We start from the raw sequence: 19,234 nt of genomic DNA on the forward strand, positions 1-19,234 counted from the left end.
GAATAGGATAAATATATCATGTGTACTTGATCATCTTTTGGTTTGTGTTGCAGGTGAAAGAAAATCAGGCCAGGACAAGGACGACCTATTCCAGTCCATCCTCATCAAGGACATTCCAAAAGCACAAAGATGGACTCAAGGTGTTTTGAAGCGTTGGAAAACTACAGGTGTTCAAGAAGTTGCCAAAACCTTCACTTCGCCACACTAAGGAACCACATGATGACAAAGAAAGGCTTTGCCAACACTTCAGAGTGAGATATGCTACTGGAGAAGGAAGACTTGACAATAAGGAAGCCTCATCAAGCAAAGGAAGTACATCATTCATCACGTCAGAGACAAAAAAGGATCAACCAAGTCACAAGCGTTAGACAAGGTGGCATCCCAGTCATCATTCCTCCGATCGGATTGGTTCACCTTAGCATGACCAGATTCGATGTACCTAATTTATCGGAGGCAGCAAAAACTTCGGTGTACCTACCCTTGCTTCCTATTGGTCCTCGCTCCAGTAATGTAATTTTCTAATTGGCTAAGTTTGTTGTAGCAAACCCTAATTAGGGTTTCTATCTTGTAACCCTAGCCATTGGTTTTAAGTCAATCAAAGCCGTCTGTTTGTAAAGGGTTCTCTATATAAAGCCTTGGCTTCTCATTTGTAAAGGTTAATAGAAAATAGTGAATAGTCAGAGAGTAGGAAATAGTTAGAGTAGAGTAGAAAGAGAAGGCAAAGATTGTTGCCACGATATTGTTGCAAAAGACTTGTAAACTTCATTGAAGAAATGGTGAATTCTATGGGTTGATTCAACAATTTGCATGGTCTCTATACTTCTCAAATTTAATTTCATGCTATTAGATGAATAGAAGAAATTAGTATGATCGATGGTGAAATTTGTATATCCATACTACTAGCAGTTTGTTGATTGCAAACTTGCCTTGCGTAGTCAACTAGAATCATTCAGCTTAAGCTTAACTTGAATTATCGCTTCTTCATTGATATGCATTAACCTGACGGTGTCTATGCTTGTAGCGGTGATCTGAACATCATAAAGCTATCCTTAGAAGATCGCACTAACCTTGTGGAGATGATCCTAGCATGTCAGAGCAAGACTTAGTTAGAGTTTCATCAAAGGTCATCCATTGCTCCTACATTCTTAGTGTTAGAATTAGATCCTTCTGCAACCCTTATCCTTTTCCCTCTTTTAAAAATCAAAGACCAGTAAAGTCTCACGTTCCGATAATATCCAATGAAAATCAGACGCTCAGGTCATCGAATGTAAGTCCCCTTGTGATTCCAGCAAAATCACATCATACCGCAAGAGCTTATCCACACGTAGAGAACCTACAATCAGAACCTTGGAGCTACTCCGATTGATCCTTCTGCGAGATCTTCAGCATTCAGGGAAGTTTTATTCAAGAGAGGATAAGGTACCTTTAGGTATTTTATTTTGTGTTTGGTCGTGTACAAAAGACACATCAACAGTTTTTTCGAGAGCTTTTCTAGGTCGGTCTCAGATTTTTCTAGGTGCCTCATTTTCTGTGCCTCAAATTTTTTGCCAGCGAATTTGCCTTGGAATTTAAAAATAGTTCGCAATTTCTGCTAATTCTATGGACGTCTGGAATTTTGCTGTCTTCTGGGCACCGTTTATGCTGTTTTAAGTTTGCAGAAAATTTTAATTTCTGGGTTTCTTCCAGACCTCGAAATTCGTGCCTTGGAATTCATGCCAGAATTCTCTTATAGGGTTTCAATTTTTTCAGCAGTTGCTTCTATTCTGATTTAAAAACAAATCAAGTTCTTCTATCTCTTGCTTTCACTCAGTTGACCTCAATCAACCTCAATTTCCGTGATGGCATCATTAACCAACATCATGTTGGAACACAATCAGAAGTTCAACGACCACAACTACAACACTTGGAAATAGTGTATGCTTACCATCTTTGAGTATCGTTGCCTTGATCAACTTGTTTTGGGCAAGAAATCTCGTCCTACAACAATAGGTGATGATCAAGACAAACATGATGTGCAGAATCGAGAGGCTATCATGCTTATCAAACCCTCTGTCACAAATGATAAGCTCCCACAGGTGCCTTAAGGTAAAACAACAAAAGAGATCTGGGATCTTTTGAAGGATCTTCATGAAATGTTCGACAAGAGTCGAGCTTTCTTTCTAAAGAATATGTTGTTTTCTATCACAATGGATGAGAACTATCCGGGTACATCTTATGAAGATCAAGGACATCCGTGATCAGTTGGAAACTATAGGCCGAACCATGGTGGAAGAGGATATGGTAGTGATCATGCTGAAAAGCCTTCCTTGATCCTACGAGCATTTCATTGATACGCTCAATATCTCCTCTACTAGTGTTGATTTGAAGTTTCCCAATCTCTGCAACAAGCTGCTACAGCAGGATCGATGGAAGCAGCACTAGTTCATCCACTGAACAGGCTTTCACAGCCTCAGCTTCGCATAAGTACAAGGGTAAAGCTTTGTCCTTCCAGCAGAAAGGACAAGGTCAAGGTCAACCTCAACAGTCTTCCAAAAAGAAGAGCTTATAGTGTTCTTACTGTCATATATATGGCCATTTGGTGAAAGATTGCAGAAAATTGATAGCATCCCAACAATCCAAACAGGGAGGGTCCAAGCAAAAAGCCAATTTTGCCACACATCCTGATCAGAAGGAATCTGCCTTATATGCATTCATGGCCCAAACCTCCTCTGATGATGTTCAATCATCAGCTTGGTACATTGACTCTGGAGCCTCTCGGCATTTCACACATCGTTGGGATTGGTTTACAGAGTACATGCCTTTCACTGATTCAATGATCTTTGGTGGAGGCAAAGAGTATACTGTTGTCGGCAAGGGCAACGTAGAGATTTCATCTGGTGGAAGGGATTTTATTCCTCAATGTATACTTTGTACCTGGAATGAAGCTCAATCTATTGTCAGTCAGTCAGATAATGTAACATTCACCACAACTGGATGTCGTCTTCAGGTTGCACAAGTGCAGGATAGTTGACAGGGAAACTCGCACTACAGTTGCAGTTGGCATTGAGGATCAAGGTCTTTATAAACTTGTTGATTCTACTAGTTCTCAAGAGCTCGCTATGGCAGCTAGGAGTACTACCATCAGCACTCGTTGGCATCAACGATATGGACACTTGAATGTCCACTATCTCTCTCTGTTGGTTTGAGAGGATCTCGTTGTAGGATTACCTGAGATTCAAACTCAGAATCATGGAGTTTGCAGAGCGTTCTAAGCTGGAAAGCAACATAGGACTCCGTTTTCAGATGGAGACGCTTGGAGAGCATCCAAGGTCTTGCAGCTCGTTCATGCAGATATCTGTGGTCCCATGAACACTCCATCAGTCACTGGATGTAGGTATTTTCTATTATTTGTTGATGATTTAAGCAGACGCATGCGGGTTTATTTTCTTAAGCAGAAATCAGAGGCGTTCACCATGTTTCAGAAGTTTAAGGCCTTAGTGGAAAAAGAGTCTCGTTGTCAGATAGTAACTCTTCGGTCCGACAATGGAGGGGAATTTTGTTCTACAGAGTTCACCAACTTCTGTGCATCACATGGCATTAAGCATCAACTTACCACACCTTACACCCCACAACAGAACGGTGTTGTTGAGCGCAGGAACCGTACAGTCACTGAGATGGCTCGGTCTATGTTGGAGCATAGAAATGTTCCAAAACACTTTTGGGCGGAAGCGGTCTTCACTACAGTCTACCTTCTGAACCGGTCTCCCACAAAGGCCGTTAAGAAGATGACTCTAGAGGAAGCTTGGTTTGGCAGGAAGCCCAAAATCAGTCATTTGAAAGTTTTTGGCTCTACAGCTTATGTTTGGATTCCAGATGCCAAGCGCACCAAACTGGATCCAAAGAGTCAGAAATTGATGTTCACCAGCTACAGTGACAACCACAAGGCATATCGGTTGATTGATATAGACACTAATCGCCTCATATTCAGCTGAGATGTAGTATTTGATGAAGAAAGAGGGCCTTTTCAGCCTTCCTCTCCTGATTTGAGCACTGAGGATCAATCTCCAAAGGCTGCAAGTATGGGTGTTTGTCTTCCCTTAGCTCCACCTGATGGGAGGGATTCGGTTGACTCTAAAGTTGTGGGGTCTCCCAGGCATGACATTGCACCCCCTGACTTTCCTCAGGATCTTCTAGATCCACATCCAGAGGAGCTTGCTCCAGCTATTCCAGGTAATCTTCATCCTGCAGCAGATGTTGGTACTTCTTCTCTCCGGCCTAAGTGGTGGGCCAAGACCATTGGTGATCTTCATGATGATGAGCTCATTGAGGGTAGATCAGTTAGAGGTAAGAGCAAGCAACACAGTTAATTTTGCTCTTATGGCCAACATTCACAGTATTTATGAGCCTCAAACATATACAGAGGCTAAAGGTGTACCTGAGTGGGAAAAGGCTATGGCAGCTGAGCAACATAGTCTTTTGAAAAACAACACTTGGGTATTGTTTGATCTTTCTCCAAGGAAGAAGCCCATTGGCTGCAAATGGGTGTTTAAAGTCAAGTATAAAGCTGATGGAAGCCTTGATAAGTACAAGGCTCGGTTGGTGGCAAAAGGGTTTTCACAGAAGGAGGGCATCGACTATGAGGAGACATTTGCTCCCATAGCCAAGATGAGTACCATTAGGCTTGTCTTCGCTATCTTAGCTGAATTTGGATGGAAAGTCCATGAAATGAATGTCAAGAGTGCCTTTCTTAATGGTGATTTGCAGGAAGAAGTCTACATGATGCAACCTCCAGGTTTCGAGGTTGCTGGTAAAGAACACCAGGTATGTAGACTAGTCAAAGCACTCTATGGCCTCAAACAGGCTCCTCGTGCATGGTACATCAAAATTGATAAGGACTTGATTGATCAAGGCTTTTAGAGGAGTCCTTCAGATCCCAATTTGTATGTCAAACATACTAGTGATGATATTCTATTTCTAGTAGTCTATGTTGATGATCTCATCATTACTGGCAATGCAACACATCTGATCATGCAGGTCAAACAAAATTTGTGTTAGCATTTTGATATGACAGATTTGGGACTTCTCCATTATTGTCTCGGTGTAGAGGTTTGGCAGATTGATAGCCACATATTCATTTCTCAGTCAAAGTATGCCAAGAGCCTACTGGATAAGTTTCGAATGCAAGATTGTAAACTTTCATCTACACCTATGGAGATAGGGCTCAAATTATCAGCCAAATCAGATTCACCTGTAGTGGATGAGTCTTCATTCAGGCAACTAGTGGGCAGCCTCATCTATCTCACTGCCACTAGACCTGACATCAGTTATGCTGTGAGCTATATTTCTCGCTTCATGTCATGCCACATTGCTTGTTTTCTAGGCGGACTTGCCTTGACTCCATGATAGAAAAATAAAGGTCATAACAAAAAGAGAATGACCTTGAAGAAACATTTTTTTGAAGTGTGGAAAAAATTATTCATCATTGTTGGAACAAGATGAACACACCATTGCATCTCCTTGCATATGCGTTATCTCCTAATTACTATAGCACAAAGTTACATTCTTTTCCAAGGAGAATTGCACCATGTAGAAATAGTGAAGTTTCTAATGGGTACAAGTTGGCCTTTTGAAGAATCTTTTTAGATCCAAAAGTGGTGGATAATGTTAGGAAAGAGTTTGATAGGTTCATCTCTAGACGAGATCATAGCATTTTTGTTCTTCAAGACCAATACAAGGAAGATGCATGTACATGGTGGTTCCTCCATGGGCAAGATTATTTGTTCCTCTAGCCTCTTGCAATCAAGATTCAATCACAAGTAAGCATTTTTTTATTATTTATTTTTTAACATTTGTAGACTTCAGTATTTACCATACTTCAATTTCTTTTTTATTTTTTATTTTTAAGTGTGTTGGTTTTCTCGCCAATTTCAATAGGCTGTAAGTTTTTCTTCAGCCAAATGAGATTGGAGTACATATTCGTTTATCGACTTAGTGAAGTGTAATTAGTTGGCTGCAAAAAATATAGAAGACGGTTTATATCTTATCCAACTTGCGTCTCCTATCATATAAGCAAGATGACTACAAGGGACAAACAACGAAGAATTGGGATATAACCCCTAAGTATACAAACTTGGGTGCATCTATTGCAGAGTTTGGTAGATTCAATATAGATGATGATGAGGTTCTTATACTTGATGTACCTTGTGGGAGAGGCACTCCATTTACTTGTGGTTCAAATGATGAGCTTGATCTAAATACTTTTGATGAATATTGAAAACCACATACTAAATTTTGATTGTATTTATAATAGTGGCTAGGATAGCCATGTAGCTAGGGTTTCAATGGTTTGCAACCTAGGTTTTTGAGATAGGAATGGAGTCAAACATCAAGCGTAAGGGGAATGATGAGGAAGGATCCTTACAGCTTGGGAAGCACTTGAGTAAAATCAAGTGTCATAGTTGTCATATGTTTGGTCAATATGCATCACAATGTCTAGACATAGAAGAGCTAGGGAAAGCAACAAGAGAAGGAAGTAGTAGCGTCTACGGAAACTCAGATAATTGAGTTTGTTGCCAAATTTGTGAAAGATTTCTCAATGGTTTCTTGTCTTTCTACTAGCTTGGTTCCAAGGAATGCTTGGTATGTGGATGACAGTGCTTCTAGGCTTATGACATCAACTAGACCATAATTTACCAACTTAAAGGAACATCACTTGTGAGTTTAGGTTGAGCTTGGTAATGATGCCAAGTATCTAGTAGCAGAAGTTGGTACAATTCCCTTTCAACTACAACTAGACAACTCTTTGGAGTTTGATGATGTGTTGTTACTTGTTTGTTCCTAGTCTTGGGGAAAATTTACTTTTAGTTTCGGTGATGGAGGAAAGGGCTATGCTATAGAATTCAAGAATCAACAAGTTCTTATTAGTCCGAAAGGGTCGAGCTTAGATATTGGACAGGTAATAGGTGTAAGAGAAGGAAATCTATACAAGCTACAAATGTGAGTTAGTAAGAGAAGGAAATCTACACAAGCTACAAATGTGAGCTAGTTCAAGCTCTAGTTCATAACAGTGACAATCTATTCGAGTTATGGCACAAGAGGATGGGTCATTTGCACCACAAAGCATTACCTATTTTGATGGAGATCGTCTTAGGACTTCCAGAGTTCAGTATTGAACAATGGGGAGTATGTAGAGGATGCACATCTGGCAAGCATGTCAAGGCTATTTTACCAAGCTGTGGGCATAGGTCTAAGGAGATTCTAGACTTAGTACATATTGATGTCAGTAGGATCAATTGTGAGATGCATGTATTATGTTTCCTTCATTGGTGACTTCTCTCACAAGACGTGGATCTACTTCTTCATTGGTGACTTCTCTCACAAGATGTGGATCTACATCTTAAAGGCCAAGGATGAGGTCTTTAGTAAGTTTGAGGAGTTTAAAGCTCTAATTGAAAATCCAATAAGAGAAGATCAAGGTCTTGAGAATGGACAATGAGGGAGAGTATACCTCTAAGGAGTTCAAGGGTTTCTACAAGAAAGTAGGTATAAATAGGGAGTTTACTATTCCATACAGCCCACAATATAATGGGTTTGCAGAAGGGAAGAATCAACCCATAATAGGGGCTGCTAAGGCCATGATTCATAACCAAGGCTTGCTAATTCATCTTTGGGCAAAACCATGTCTTATAGCAGTCTATATTTAGAATAGGTGTACTCACAAGATCTTGGAGGACAAGATACCAGAAGAGGCATTTAGTGTGTAGCCAAAGGTGAGTCATTTCCTCATCTTTGGTTGTCCAGTTTATATTCATATACTTGTAGAGAAGAAGATCAAGTTGGAACCTTCCAACAAGAAGGGTTTATTCATGGGTTACAATTCGACTTCAAAGGCTTACAAGGTCTTTCTTCCAAAGCATAAGAAAGCAGTAGTTAGCAGAGATGTGAACTTTGAGGAATACTTTGCATCCGAGAATATTTATTAGATCTTTTTAGTGACAGAGGATGGGATTTAGGAAGCTTCAAAGGTTGAGCTTGGGTTTCCAAAGACATTGATGGCTTCCAGTTTAGAACAACAGTCTTTAGATGAGGAGGGAGAGACTTCAACCTCTTCGAGTTTTGTTAGAAGACCTTAATGGCTCACATAGACATTGAGGAATGCTGGGGAGGATGTTGAGGCTCCTAGGAGCACGTTCAAGGAGAGCAAGCCTCTAAAGAAGTTTCCTTACTACATAGCATTGATGAGTAGCATCATAGAGCCTTGTAGTTTTCAGGAAGTAACAAATTAGCAAGTTGTTGATAGATGGTTCAAAATTCCTTCCTCACTAGGAGGGAGTGTTAAAGTTTTAGCTTGGATAGGAACTTTTACACAAGTTCAGTGTGAATGTGTAGGGAATCTTGTATTTCAATTTTAAGGATTAAACTGAAAATTATTTTTTTAGCTAAATAAGTGTAAAGTGTAATTGTTCTTCCATTTTGTCCTCACAAGTGATAAAGCTGATTTTCGGAAGATCAAATTTTTAGCTAAATTAGTATACTGTTAGGAGCAAGATAGAAATATAATAATATACTTTTCATGCAGTTTTGAGTAATATCTGTCTTAGAGGTTACCTATAAGTTTTTTGAAGTAATGAAAGACTGATTTGAAGGTGTAATTATTTGTGCATGCTTCCATATTTTGAAGTTTTGTTTGTTGTATGATTGTGCAATATTAAGCTAGGTTGTCGGTTCAGATTCGGGTTCAGGTTTAGGTTCGAGAATCCAGTTCGCCGGTACAGAAATTTTTTGAAATGGGTTTTGGGTTCGTTAGTACAAAAACAATGTAAAAATCATATATATATATATATATATTTAATGTTATTATATATATTTATTTATTTATACTTATTTATATATATTTATTTATTTATATTTATTTATTTATACTTATTTATATATATATATTTATTTATATATAAATATAAATTCACCTTTATTAGATTATGAATATATTAAAAAGTTAACATAAGTATTATAAATACTAAAATATAATAATTAACATATCTAAATTAAATATTTTAAAAGATTAAACTTTAGTGACTTAGTCTTCTAAAATTATTGTGCCATACTCCACTTGACTCCATTCTCCACCCGATTTCGCTCTAGGTGTACACGGCGACAAATACGTAGCAAATTTTTTGACAAAATACTGGCAAAAATGTTCCCTTGCAAAAAATTTCGACGGACTTGCAGAGATTGCCGAACCTTAGGCGAACAGAACTGGTAACTTGGACCTGGTGTGAACCGGACCCGGATCAGGCTAGGCAGCCAACAAACCTGGTAACTTAGATATTAAGAGTATAATTTGGTTTATCTAACATTAGGCCATTAGTCATCTTGTTTATAATTTCATTTAGAAAGTGAAGAAGATGGAATGTACTTCGGATGTACATGGATGGTTATCATGTGCAACCATGCGAAAGGGAGCAAATGTAGTAAGAGATGATGCTCAAAATGAGGATGGAATTACCAAGTTGTTTCATGTCAAAGCCTAGAAAAAAGGGAGAAAAGTAGATAGTCTTTTATACTTGTTCTCAAGCGAACTTGATTTCGCAAAAACTTGGTAGAATAGCTTGGTTTGGAAACAAGGAAACACCAAAATCTGTGTTTGTGGGATGGCTGAAACAAAAGCATGGAGATTTCAGTCAAGACACAATGTATGATCAAATTTAGGTTCTCCATAGACTTCAAGTATGCGGTCATAGTTGATGTCGTACCTTTGGATGTTTTTGGGTTGTATTTGGAAGTTCCTACCTCTATGAGAGGGATGCAATATTCAATTGGAGATTGAATAAGTATTGTTTGGGTAAGGACAGAGAAGAAATGATGATCAAACCCTATGATGGTAAATCTAATGTTTCTAGGAAAGTGCAGCTCAAGCTAGGCATTTGATCAATGCAAATGGCAAATTAGCATTGTTGATTTGAGGGGCAAGCAAGAAGAGTATGTGGAGGTTTAAACCATGCATGGGGTGCATACCAACAAAGAGAAGAAATGTATAGATCAGTTCTGTAATGTTCCCATATTAAGAAAAATTGATTTGTGAGCAGTTAGCCCATTTTTATAGTTTTTTCATAAGCTACTTGGGGAGTTAAGAAGAAATTTAAACTTCTCGGAGTGCTTAGGGTTGGTTAAAAGTGACTTTGGTTCTTGGCAATGAGTGCAGTTGGTCTTGGTGAGCCTTGTGATGCTTTCAAAATTGATTTCCAGCTTCTTGGGAGCTCTCCAAACTTCTTGGAGGAGCATGCTATTTTTAGTAATTCACCCAGTTGTTTTAAATCATCGTCTTAAGACTTTGGGATCACTTTGGCATGATCACAATTGCATAGTTACATCATTCTGGTACTTTTCATAGCTAGGGTAAATTATTTAGTATTTAAATTTTAATTAATTATTCACTCAAGTTGTCTAATATTAAAATGTAAAGAAGGACAACTTAGTGTAATAGCTTGTTAAAAGGGTGTTAAGTTGTTAGTCAAGTTGAATGCCCAGGGAAAGGGGCCTTTTGCACATGATAAATGTTATTATTTTTCATAAAGGTCATTTTGGAGGATAATGTAATTATTATTTTCAAATTATGGTTATTTCCCTTCAGAAAAGTTATAAAAGGAGGTTGAAGGTCATTTACAAGGTTAGCCATAAAATGATATTGATTTTTCTGTTGGAGAGAACCTGAGTTCTTCCATAATTTCTTGAAGACAAAACCCCCCTTGGAATTGCCGGTTTCGGGGATGAAACCCCCCCTAGTTGGTTGCAGTGATTTCATCCAGAAATCACCAGTTAGTTGTAAAAGAAGTTCCAATTTTGTTTGCATGTGTAGATATTTTTGATGTACTTTGAATTGATATGGTGGGTTGCTAACATTGTTGTAAGTATTCAATATTTTCAGAAGTTTTTGAAGGTTTTAAGGTTGATCTAAGAGTATTCCCAACTGGCCGTACACCTTGCTTGCTGACCCTTTTGTTGGCTATATTGCTGATGGAAAAACTTGAATAATTTTCTGAAGTATTATGAGTTTTTGTTGTTATCCTTGTTGACCAATGCAGGCCATACCAATTTGAAGGAGAATGGAGTCATATTTGAGAGGTCGTACAAGCTTGAAGTGGGGGTGTGGGAATCCTAGAAATAAGTCTAGAAGCTAAAATGCTTTGTTTGCAGTCGCCTTATCTATGTTTGCAGCTTTAAAAGCATTTCATGATGAATAAACAGTGGTATCGTGAGTTTTGGGAGAGATTGTGATGATTGTAGCTGCTGTACTAGCATTTCACAGACCTGCACATATCTGATTATATTTGCTAGTTTCATACATACTCCTTTTAGTGTGTATTGGTGAAGTTTGGGGCTGTTTTGAGGTGTTGTATCTGCCTATGTTAATATGTGATGTGTTGGGGACGAGTTGGTAGTGTTTTTGGGTGATTTACTTGCTGTCCAGATCTGTTGGAGAGTGTTTCAAAGCATTATCAAACCTGCACCAGCACTCTTCATCATTCAAACAAGGTATCACATAGTTATTTCGTGGTTAAGGTGTTTGGTTCATGGTACTTGGCTTTATTTTGGGGTGTTACAGCAGTTTGTTATTATCAGCACTTCATATCACTATATCAGCAGTTAATCCTCTTAAGCAGTGTTTATAATGCATATGAACTAATCTTGTAATGCTTCGGATGGTCATACTGCCGAAGAGCTTATATTTCTATGCATTTTATGTTCTAAAGACTGGATGGTAGTATGGAGTACCACCAGTGGGTTTGATCTTGCTTATTGCTGATGTACTTAACCCCACCGAACAAGTGGTAATATTGTAATTATCTCTCACCACTGAATAAGTGGAAGAGTTGTTTTGTTTCCCATTGAATAAGTGGAGGTTCTGTTTTCGCTCACCACTGAATAAGTGGAAGAGGCTTGTTTTTCATTTTCGGTATTGTATAAGCACTACACTGTATAAGTGAGAATGGTCGGCTTGCCGCCTAGTGCATTTCCTTTCAATACAGCATTCAAGCTAATTTTTTAAATCCTGAACACCGTATGCTCTCACCTTGCCCATTTCAGGATCTGGGTGACTAGAAAGTGGAAAGGTTATTGCATTGTATCTCATTTTCAGATGAAGTAAATTTCAACAAAAAGAGAGGGCTGTTTATTACAAGTTTATATGTTGTAATAGTGAGCTTTTTGAAGAGCTTAAAGGGATGCCTTGTTGCAGATTCTTTGAGCATGAAATACAACTATTACTCGATTGGCAGTAACCCAAAATAGGTCTCAATTGGCAAGTGTTGAAGGCTAATAATTGAAAGAGCAGCTGCATGGGTTATTGGAATGTGGTGTGATAAGAACCAATACATTACCATGTGGTTTTCCTACTGTAGTGGTGCTGAAGAAAGATGGTACTATGCATTGATTATAGAGCATTAAAAAAAATTGTGGTAAAGAATCAGTACTGTCTTCCTCATATTGATGATTTGATAGATCGGTTACAGAATGCTACGTTCTTCATAAAGTTGGATTTAAGCTCTGGTTATCACCAAGTTAGGATAGGAGAGGATGGTGCATGGAAAACAACATTCAAGACCATGCAAGTGCTATTTGAGTGGTTAGAGTTTCCATCCAGGTTGTATAATGCACCAACAATGCTCATGAGGCTGATGAATGAAGTGTCACACCCTCTTATTGATGAGTGTGTAATAGTCATATTTGGATGACATACTTGTTTTCAGCTGGACATATGAAGAACATGTTGCACACCTTGAAACAAAAAGTTTTGTAGGGGCAGCTCAATACTTAAGGAAGTTTGCCAATTCATTTCTTCTATAGCAGCAACTTTACATGCAATAATAGGTCATGGAAAAGAGCTTGAAGTGGGTAATATGTAGCAAAAAGACTTTGAGGAGTTGAAGAAGAAAATAAGCAATGCCTCTATGTTGGCTCTATTGAATTTGCAATGAGGTGGAGATGGATGCTAGTTACTATGCTATGGGAGTTGTTCTTATGCAAAGATGTAGGCTTGTGTGCTATCATTTGGAAATGTTTTAGGGATCCATTCTTGGGTGTTGCATTGAGGACAAGGAGAATTATGCATTGGTGCAAGTGGTGAAGAAGTGGAAGCATTACTTGTTAGGCAAGGAGATCATCATGCACATAGACCATTAACCATTGCAATATTTGCAAGCACAATCTAAGCTTCAGCAAGCATGCCATTACAAGTGAATGGGGCTTCTTCAACAATTCCACTTGGTCATAAGATACAAGAGAGGAGTACTAAACAAGCTTGTTGATTTGTTGTCAAGGTCACCATTGTTGATAATGGTAAGTACAATATCTATTTTGAAACCCTTTACAAGAGAAGTTTATACAAAGGATTATGAGCATGACAAGGATTTCAGATCTATACCAGCAGCTTAAGTAAGGCAAGAAATATGAATTCACTCCGAAGATTGATTTCTATGTGAAAGATGGTTTTCTCTTGAAGTTGGGCTTGTTATGCGTTCCCAAAGAGAGGAGATTAGTCTTTTTGAGAGAGGATACATCTATAAGGTGATTAGTCACCTTGGGGTCACCAAAACCATATACAATTTACAACACTATGCCCATTGGCCTTATTTGCAAAGTGATGTGCAAAGTTTGTTTGGAGTTGTAAGGTAGTGTTAGCAAGCGAGATTATTGGAAACTGGTCTTCTATCCACCCTCTGCAGTCCCATCATGACCATGGGAAAGTATTTCAATGAATTTCATAGGTGGTTTGCCACTGACAAGGAAAGGATATCACTATATCTTCGTAGTGGTTGATAGGTTTAGCAAGATGTGTGTCTTATTCCCATGCAAAAAAGACATTAACTGGTAAGGATGCAGTTGAATGTTTCTCTTCAAGTGTGTCGGTACACTTTGGCTTGTTGTAGAGTTTATATTACACCAAGATTCAAGGCTCCTTGGTAAGTTTTGTGCACTATATGGGACAAGATGGATATTTGATTGAAGTGAAGTATTGCTTTCCATCCTCAAATGGATGGGCAAATTGAGGTAGTAAATAGAACATTGGTTCAGTTACCTTGAGGCTACAATATGAAGCATCCTAAGATGTGGGATGAAACTCTTGCATATTTTCAGCATTCTTGTAACTGGGTCATACACTCTTACGATAATTTTTTCACCTTTTGAAGCATGTTATGGCTACTTCCCTCTAAGCCCACTTGATGTTGTTGCTGGGTATTCATAACAGAAAGAGAAAATATTGATTTTGAGGTTGAGAAGGTTGAGAAATTCGTAAGTCTAATCTAACAAGTATATCTTTAGGTGCAAAAGAAGTTGAAAGTGAACCAAGATAGGTACAAGCGAAAACATGGTCAACATTGTATTGAGCATGAGATTAAGGTGGGTGACAAGGTATGGTTGTAGATGGGTAAAGATAAACTCCAAGAAGTAGTTTGGAAAACAAAACCTTTGAGGTATGGACCCTTTGTTATTCTGGAAAGGTTGGCAAGAACACTTTTGGGCTTTATTTGGAGTGAAGGGTTTTGACTATTCAATTCAATTTATTTGGAATATTTTTTACACAGATAGACATAAAGTAGGGAGCATACTAATATACATCAATTCCAATCTTTGATGCTAATTTAGGTTGAGTTCAATGATTTGGCGTATCGATATACATTAATACGGGAAGTATGATAACATAGAAGGACCTTTACATAAAATGGGGAGGATAGTACGATACATTAATTTCAACCTATGATGTCAGTTCAGGTTTGCATCCTGCAGCTCACTATGCACAACATAGATTATGGGCGAACGTAGGGAAAAAGTTGGCAAACTGCTGAACCCAAACCCATACTGGGAACATAGATTGGAACTAACATATATCAGTATGCTCCCCATTTTATTTCAAGGTAGTTCTATGTTTTCATACTTCTCTGTAAGAATCCTCCCACTAAAAATCCAGTATTCATTTATGAGTTTTTTTGGCTGGGAGGCAGATGACAAGATGCGCTGCAACAATTCCATCATTAAGCATCTTGACTTCTCTTGATCTCACCAACATGAGATTTCTATGACTTTATTGAATTTGCATTCATGTTATTAGACTTATTGACATCATTATAGTCAATCTTCTACACAATTTTCTTCCTGTAACGTTGTTGTGAATAGTGGTTGTAATTGGAGAGGCTATCTTTTACAAAAGTTTTTGATAATGATGTGGTCTACTTATTTTCATGCTTTATCATCTAACTTGCTTTCCTTATATTCATAACTGCAACTGTAGCAATGTGAATTGTACTTTATCTATCTTGCAAAGCTGTTGAATATCCTACTTATAACATTTCCCAACCAATTTGTAAATATGAATATTCAACTTTGGAGTTAATAACTAAATTAGATCAATTCTGGTTTCTCCTTAAATTTTTGGATAACATTCCTGGCATATGGATGCATCCAAATTCCAAAGCATTTCATGTCAATCAATATGTTTGTTTTTCATATTATCGAGTATGTGGTATATGTTTCTCTCTACATGTATGGGTAAAAGACATGCAAATCCCTCAACTCATTTGCCTCAGATTCTAATATCTCTTTAAATTGTAGTTCTAGACGAATCTCGCTGCTGCTGGAAAAACAAGTAAATTGTTTATTGTCCTCTCTTGCATTGATTTATTTTTTGAATATTTAATAGGTAACAGCAGTAGCAAAGCTGTACTGGATGCATTTTTTATTGGGAAGGCTTTTTCTGAAGCACTTAATGAGCGGATAGGGGCAGCTGTTGGAGAGTTTTTGAGTGAGGTTGGCAGGTTGCAAGCAGAACAGCAAAAGCAAACTCGTGATTTTCAGGTACCTATACTAGTTTGATTTAATGTTCGAGTAAATTCAATCAAAATAGTGTAAAGAGATTTTGTTTTATGTTAGATTTACACGTTATTGAAAATTTGAAGTCGTAAAACTCATGAGTTTGAGTGCCCAGACTTAGTTTCATTCAATATTTGACCTAATACAATCAAAATAGTGCAAGGAGATTTTGTTTTGTACGAGACTTTAACTATTTTACATGGACAGTCTATTAGGACAATTACAAATGGTTGTAAGAACTACTAAGAACAATTTAATGTTAAAATTTCATCAACTATTTCTTTACAATTTTTTCGGTAGGCAAATGAGGAATTTCATTTGGGACCCTTGCCTGTAGATTAAAAGGGATAGAACTATGTCCCTATGGGCCACAGCCTGGATGCACAGAAAAGGAGCTACCAAGAGACGGAACTGTGCTAAACCCTGCTACAGAGATTCATAGTATCTAGCATTTGTTATACAAAGAGCATTGTAGCAAAAAAATTTCATGGGAATATGACCTGGCAAACCAAAAGATAAAGATTTTTGCAATTAATCGGAAATCCAAAAAGTGCAGAAAAAGAGAAACTGATGTTTTTTATATTTGAAGTAAATATAAAGATATAAAAATAGAAATAATAAAAAAATAAAATTAAGAAAAAAAAAAGAAAAGAAAGAAAATAAAGAAAGTTTGAAATGTTGATTTTTCATTAATTTTGAGATTGTTGATTAGAGTGCACACTATATAATTTGACTTTGAAGTTTGAACTTGAAAAACAATTACACTAAAAATTTGAAAATACAAGCATCAACCTACAAAGTACAAATTAACACAAAGTGGAGGGAGCCAATGGTGCTAGCTGTTATTAAGTACCATGACAATTCACTAAGGGGCTTCAAGTTGTGATGATGAAGCTCCAATGTTCACATCTGTCCTAATTCAATTCAAGTGCCCTTCATCAAACTCCTCAACCTCCCTCAATGTAGCAAGGTCATTCTCATAAAAAAATGTTCCTCATCATTTGCTATGCATTTTGAATTCGGATCAGTCTCATCAATGTCAATTGTTCCCAACACTCCCTGATATGATCAATCATAATGTATAAATTTGTTATGTATACAAATGAAGTATTCTAATTGCAAACTGGAAGAAAACAATAATTATAATTTACAATCAGAAATGCAATTAAAGTTTTGAGTGAAAAGTGAAGGTTGTGGTGGACAAAAACCAAATCATTCATTCACTACTGAGTAAAACAATTTTATTTCTTGGAGTGCATGTGTTCAAACACACTGAAAGAATGTTCACAAATAGATGAACTACATGATTGGCTTAAAATGCGCATTGACATGTTTGGCTTAAAATGTGCATTGATATGTAATAGTAGATTGGCACCAAAAGAGATAGTACAAAAAAGTCTTGGGTTTGTCTGAGGTTTAGGTAGCGGAGTAGTAGCACACTTCACTTCATAATGACAGGTCACTGGAAGAAAAAGGGAGAATGATATATAAAAATAACTCTAGGACAAAGTTTCTGTAATTTCCTCCAACGTCTATAGCCCTTAAATATGCCTCTTGGTCATGACTTCCTAAGATATGAGAGAGTAATTTTATTGAATGATATGTTAGTACACTACAGGGGTTGAAGAACCAAAATTACATGTATTGGATAACTTGCAAATACATTTAATATTTTACAACAAAAGAATATTAGAAAAACCTAACCCTAAGAAAATGTTTTTAGGGTTAGTGTTAGGGCATACTAAAGTGTAAACAATCCCTAATCCTAACCCTAAAAGGTTCAAGGTTCATTATAAGGGTTAGGGCATAGTAGCGTACCCTAACCCTAACTGTTGGAGAAATCTTTAGGCTTTATGGTTAGGGTCAGGGCGTTGTACTGTACCACTATTAATTATTAAAAACTCTGGCTCTAGCCTTAAACCTTGAAAAATAATTCAAGGTTTAAGTTTAGGGTTAGGGAATTAAAAAATGTCAAATTAAAACAACTTACTTGGAGGCTTGAATAACTGGGTGCCAAATTTGAAGGTGCTGAGTTGATGCAATCAATCAAAGAGCACCCTCAAATCTGAAAAAAAAAGGCTAAATAAATTAACCCAAATTACTCTAGAAAATTTTAGAACATGGCAGAAAATGTCATAAATATTAGACAGAAATGAACAAAAAACACAAGGATAAAATTGTGATTTTATGGGTGAAAATATTTTTACCACGTTTCTGCAAAAACTTCTGATTTTTTAATGAAAAAGTAGGGAATGGGGGGTGAGAAATGATTTGTTGTGATTTTTAAAATATTTCTGTGTTTATGACAGGTATGATCTACACACATTGCAAAATCAAAACTCAATAGGGTGATTTATGCAACCAAGGGTCCAAGACTAACATCAGATGTGATTTTATTTCCTTCTGAATTGGTTACATGTGTTGTTTCAATTTGCAAGCATATTGATTAATTCTACTTAGTTCTCTCTTGATCAATTCATATTCTACCATCCACTTCATATTGTACTTTCCATTCCTTCTAAGTGCTTTTAGGAATTGAAGGCACTTGATGGATCAATCAATAGTTCAAGTAATCTGTAGGGAAATAGTGATTGTCACATTCAAATTAAATGTGTCTTTTTGAAAGAATGAGTTTTGATCTACTGCTAAGTGTTTTACATGGAAATAGTTAACCTTTCTTCTCATTGCTCTTACTAAATATATCAAATAATGAAATACATAAATAAAAGTACTTTAATCTGGTTTAAAACAGTAAATACAAGAGCTAGGAATGAAAGTTAGAAATGAAATCTCACTACATAGAAGAAACTGCAAAATGGAGTAAAAGCTGTTGAACGCTTTTGGATGTTGAGAGGGGGGGAGGGGGTGTATCAGCATATATTTAAACTTAACCATTCCTTTATCATTCATTCCAATTAACACATGTGCAGAAGTAAACAACAGAAAACAAAAGATCAAACACCCAAGGACATCAAGATTTTACGTGGAAAACCCAAAGTGGGAAAAACCATAGTGAGAACTATTTCACTATATGAAAATAGATTACAAAGTTCTAGGCTCTAGGCCAAGGAAGCTCAATGCTCTTGATTTGGACTTGTAGGTGAAGGTGCACAACCATAGGGCAAGATACAAAGGACTTGCAAAACACTGAATATCACTTCTTCAGGGCAAGATACAATAGATCTGATTGCAAAGAATAATTGTTGTTGAGCTGAGTAGAAGCGCATCCTCTAAAATGCTGATTACAGTTCAGTGTTCTAAACATCTGAAACTGATTTCATCACTGCTCATTTGTAATTGCACACCTTCGCACTCACTTGACACACCATATACAACTTCTCATTCAACTCATACAATCCTCCAAAACATCTCATCTTTTATATATCATCCG

General features: G+C 37.2%; 1 protein-coding gene across 1 annotated transcript in view; it reads left to right on the plus strand.

Moving 5' to 3' along the window:
* Positions 1-19,234, plus strand: part of LOC131063632 (uncharacterized protein At4g13200, chloroplastic) — a 129,435-nt gene that overhangs the window by 38,945 nt on the left and 71,256 nt on the right. The window contains exon 2 of the mRNA XM_057997518.2: positions 15,674-15,828. Coding sequence (XP_057853501.2) covers positions 15,674-15,828 — 155 coding nt within the window. The remainder of the gene's footprint in view (positions 1-15,673; positions 15,829-19,234) is intronic.

The sequence above is a fragment of the Cryptomeria japonica genome, chromosome 4, assembly GCF_030272615.1.
Source record: "Cryptomeria japonica chromosome 4, Sugi_1.0, whole genome shotgun sequence".
Taxonomy (NCBI): Eukaryota; Viridiplantae; Streptophyta; class Pinopsida; order Cupressales; family Cupressaceae; genus Cryptomeria; species Cryptomeria japonica.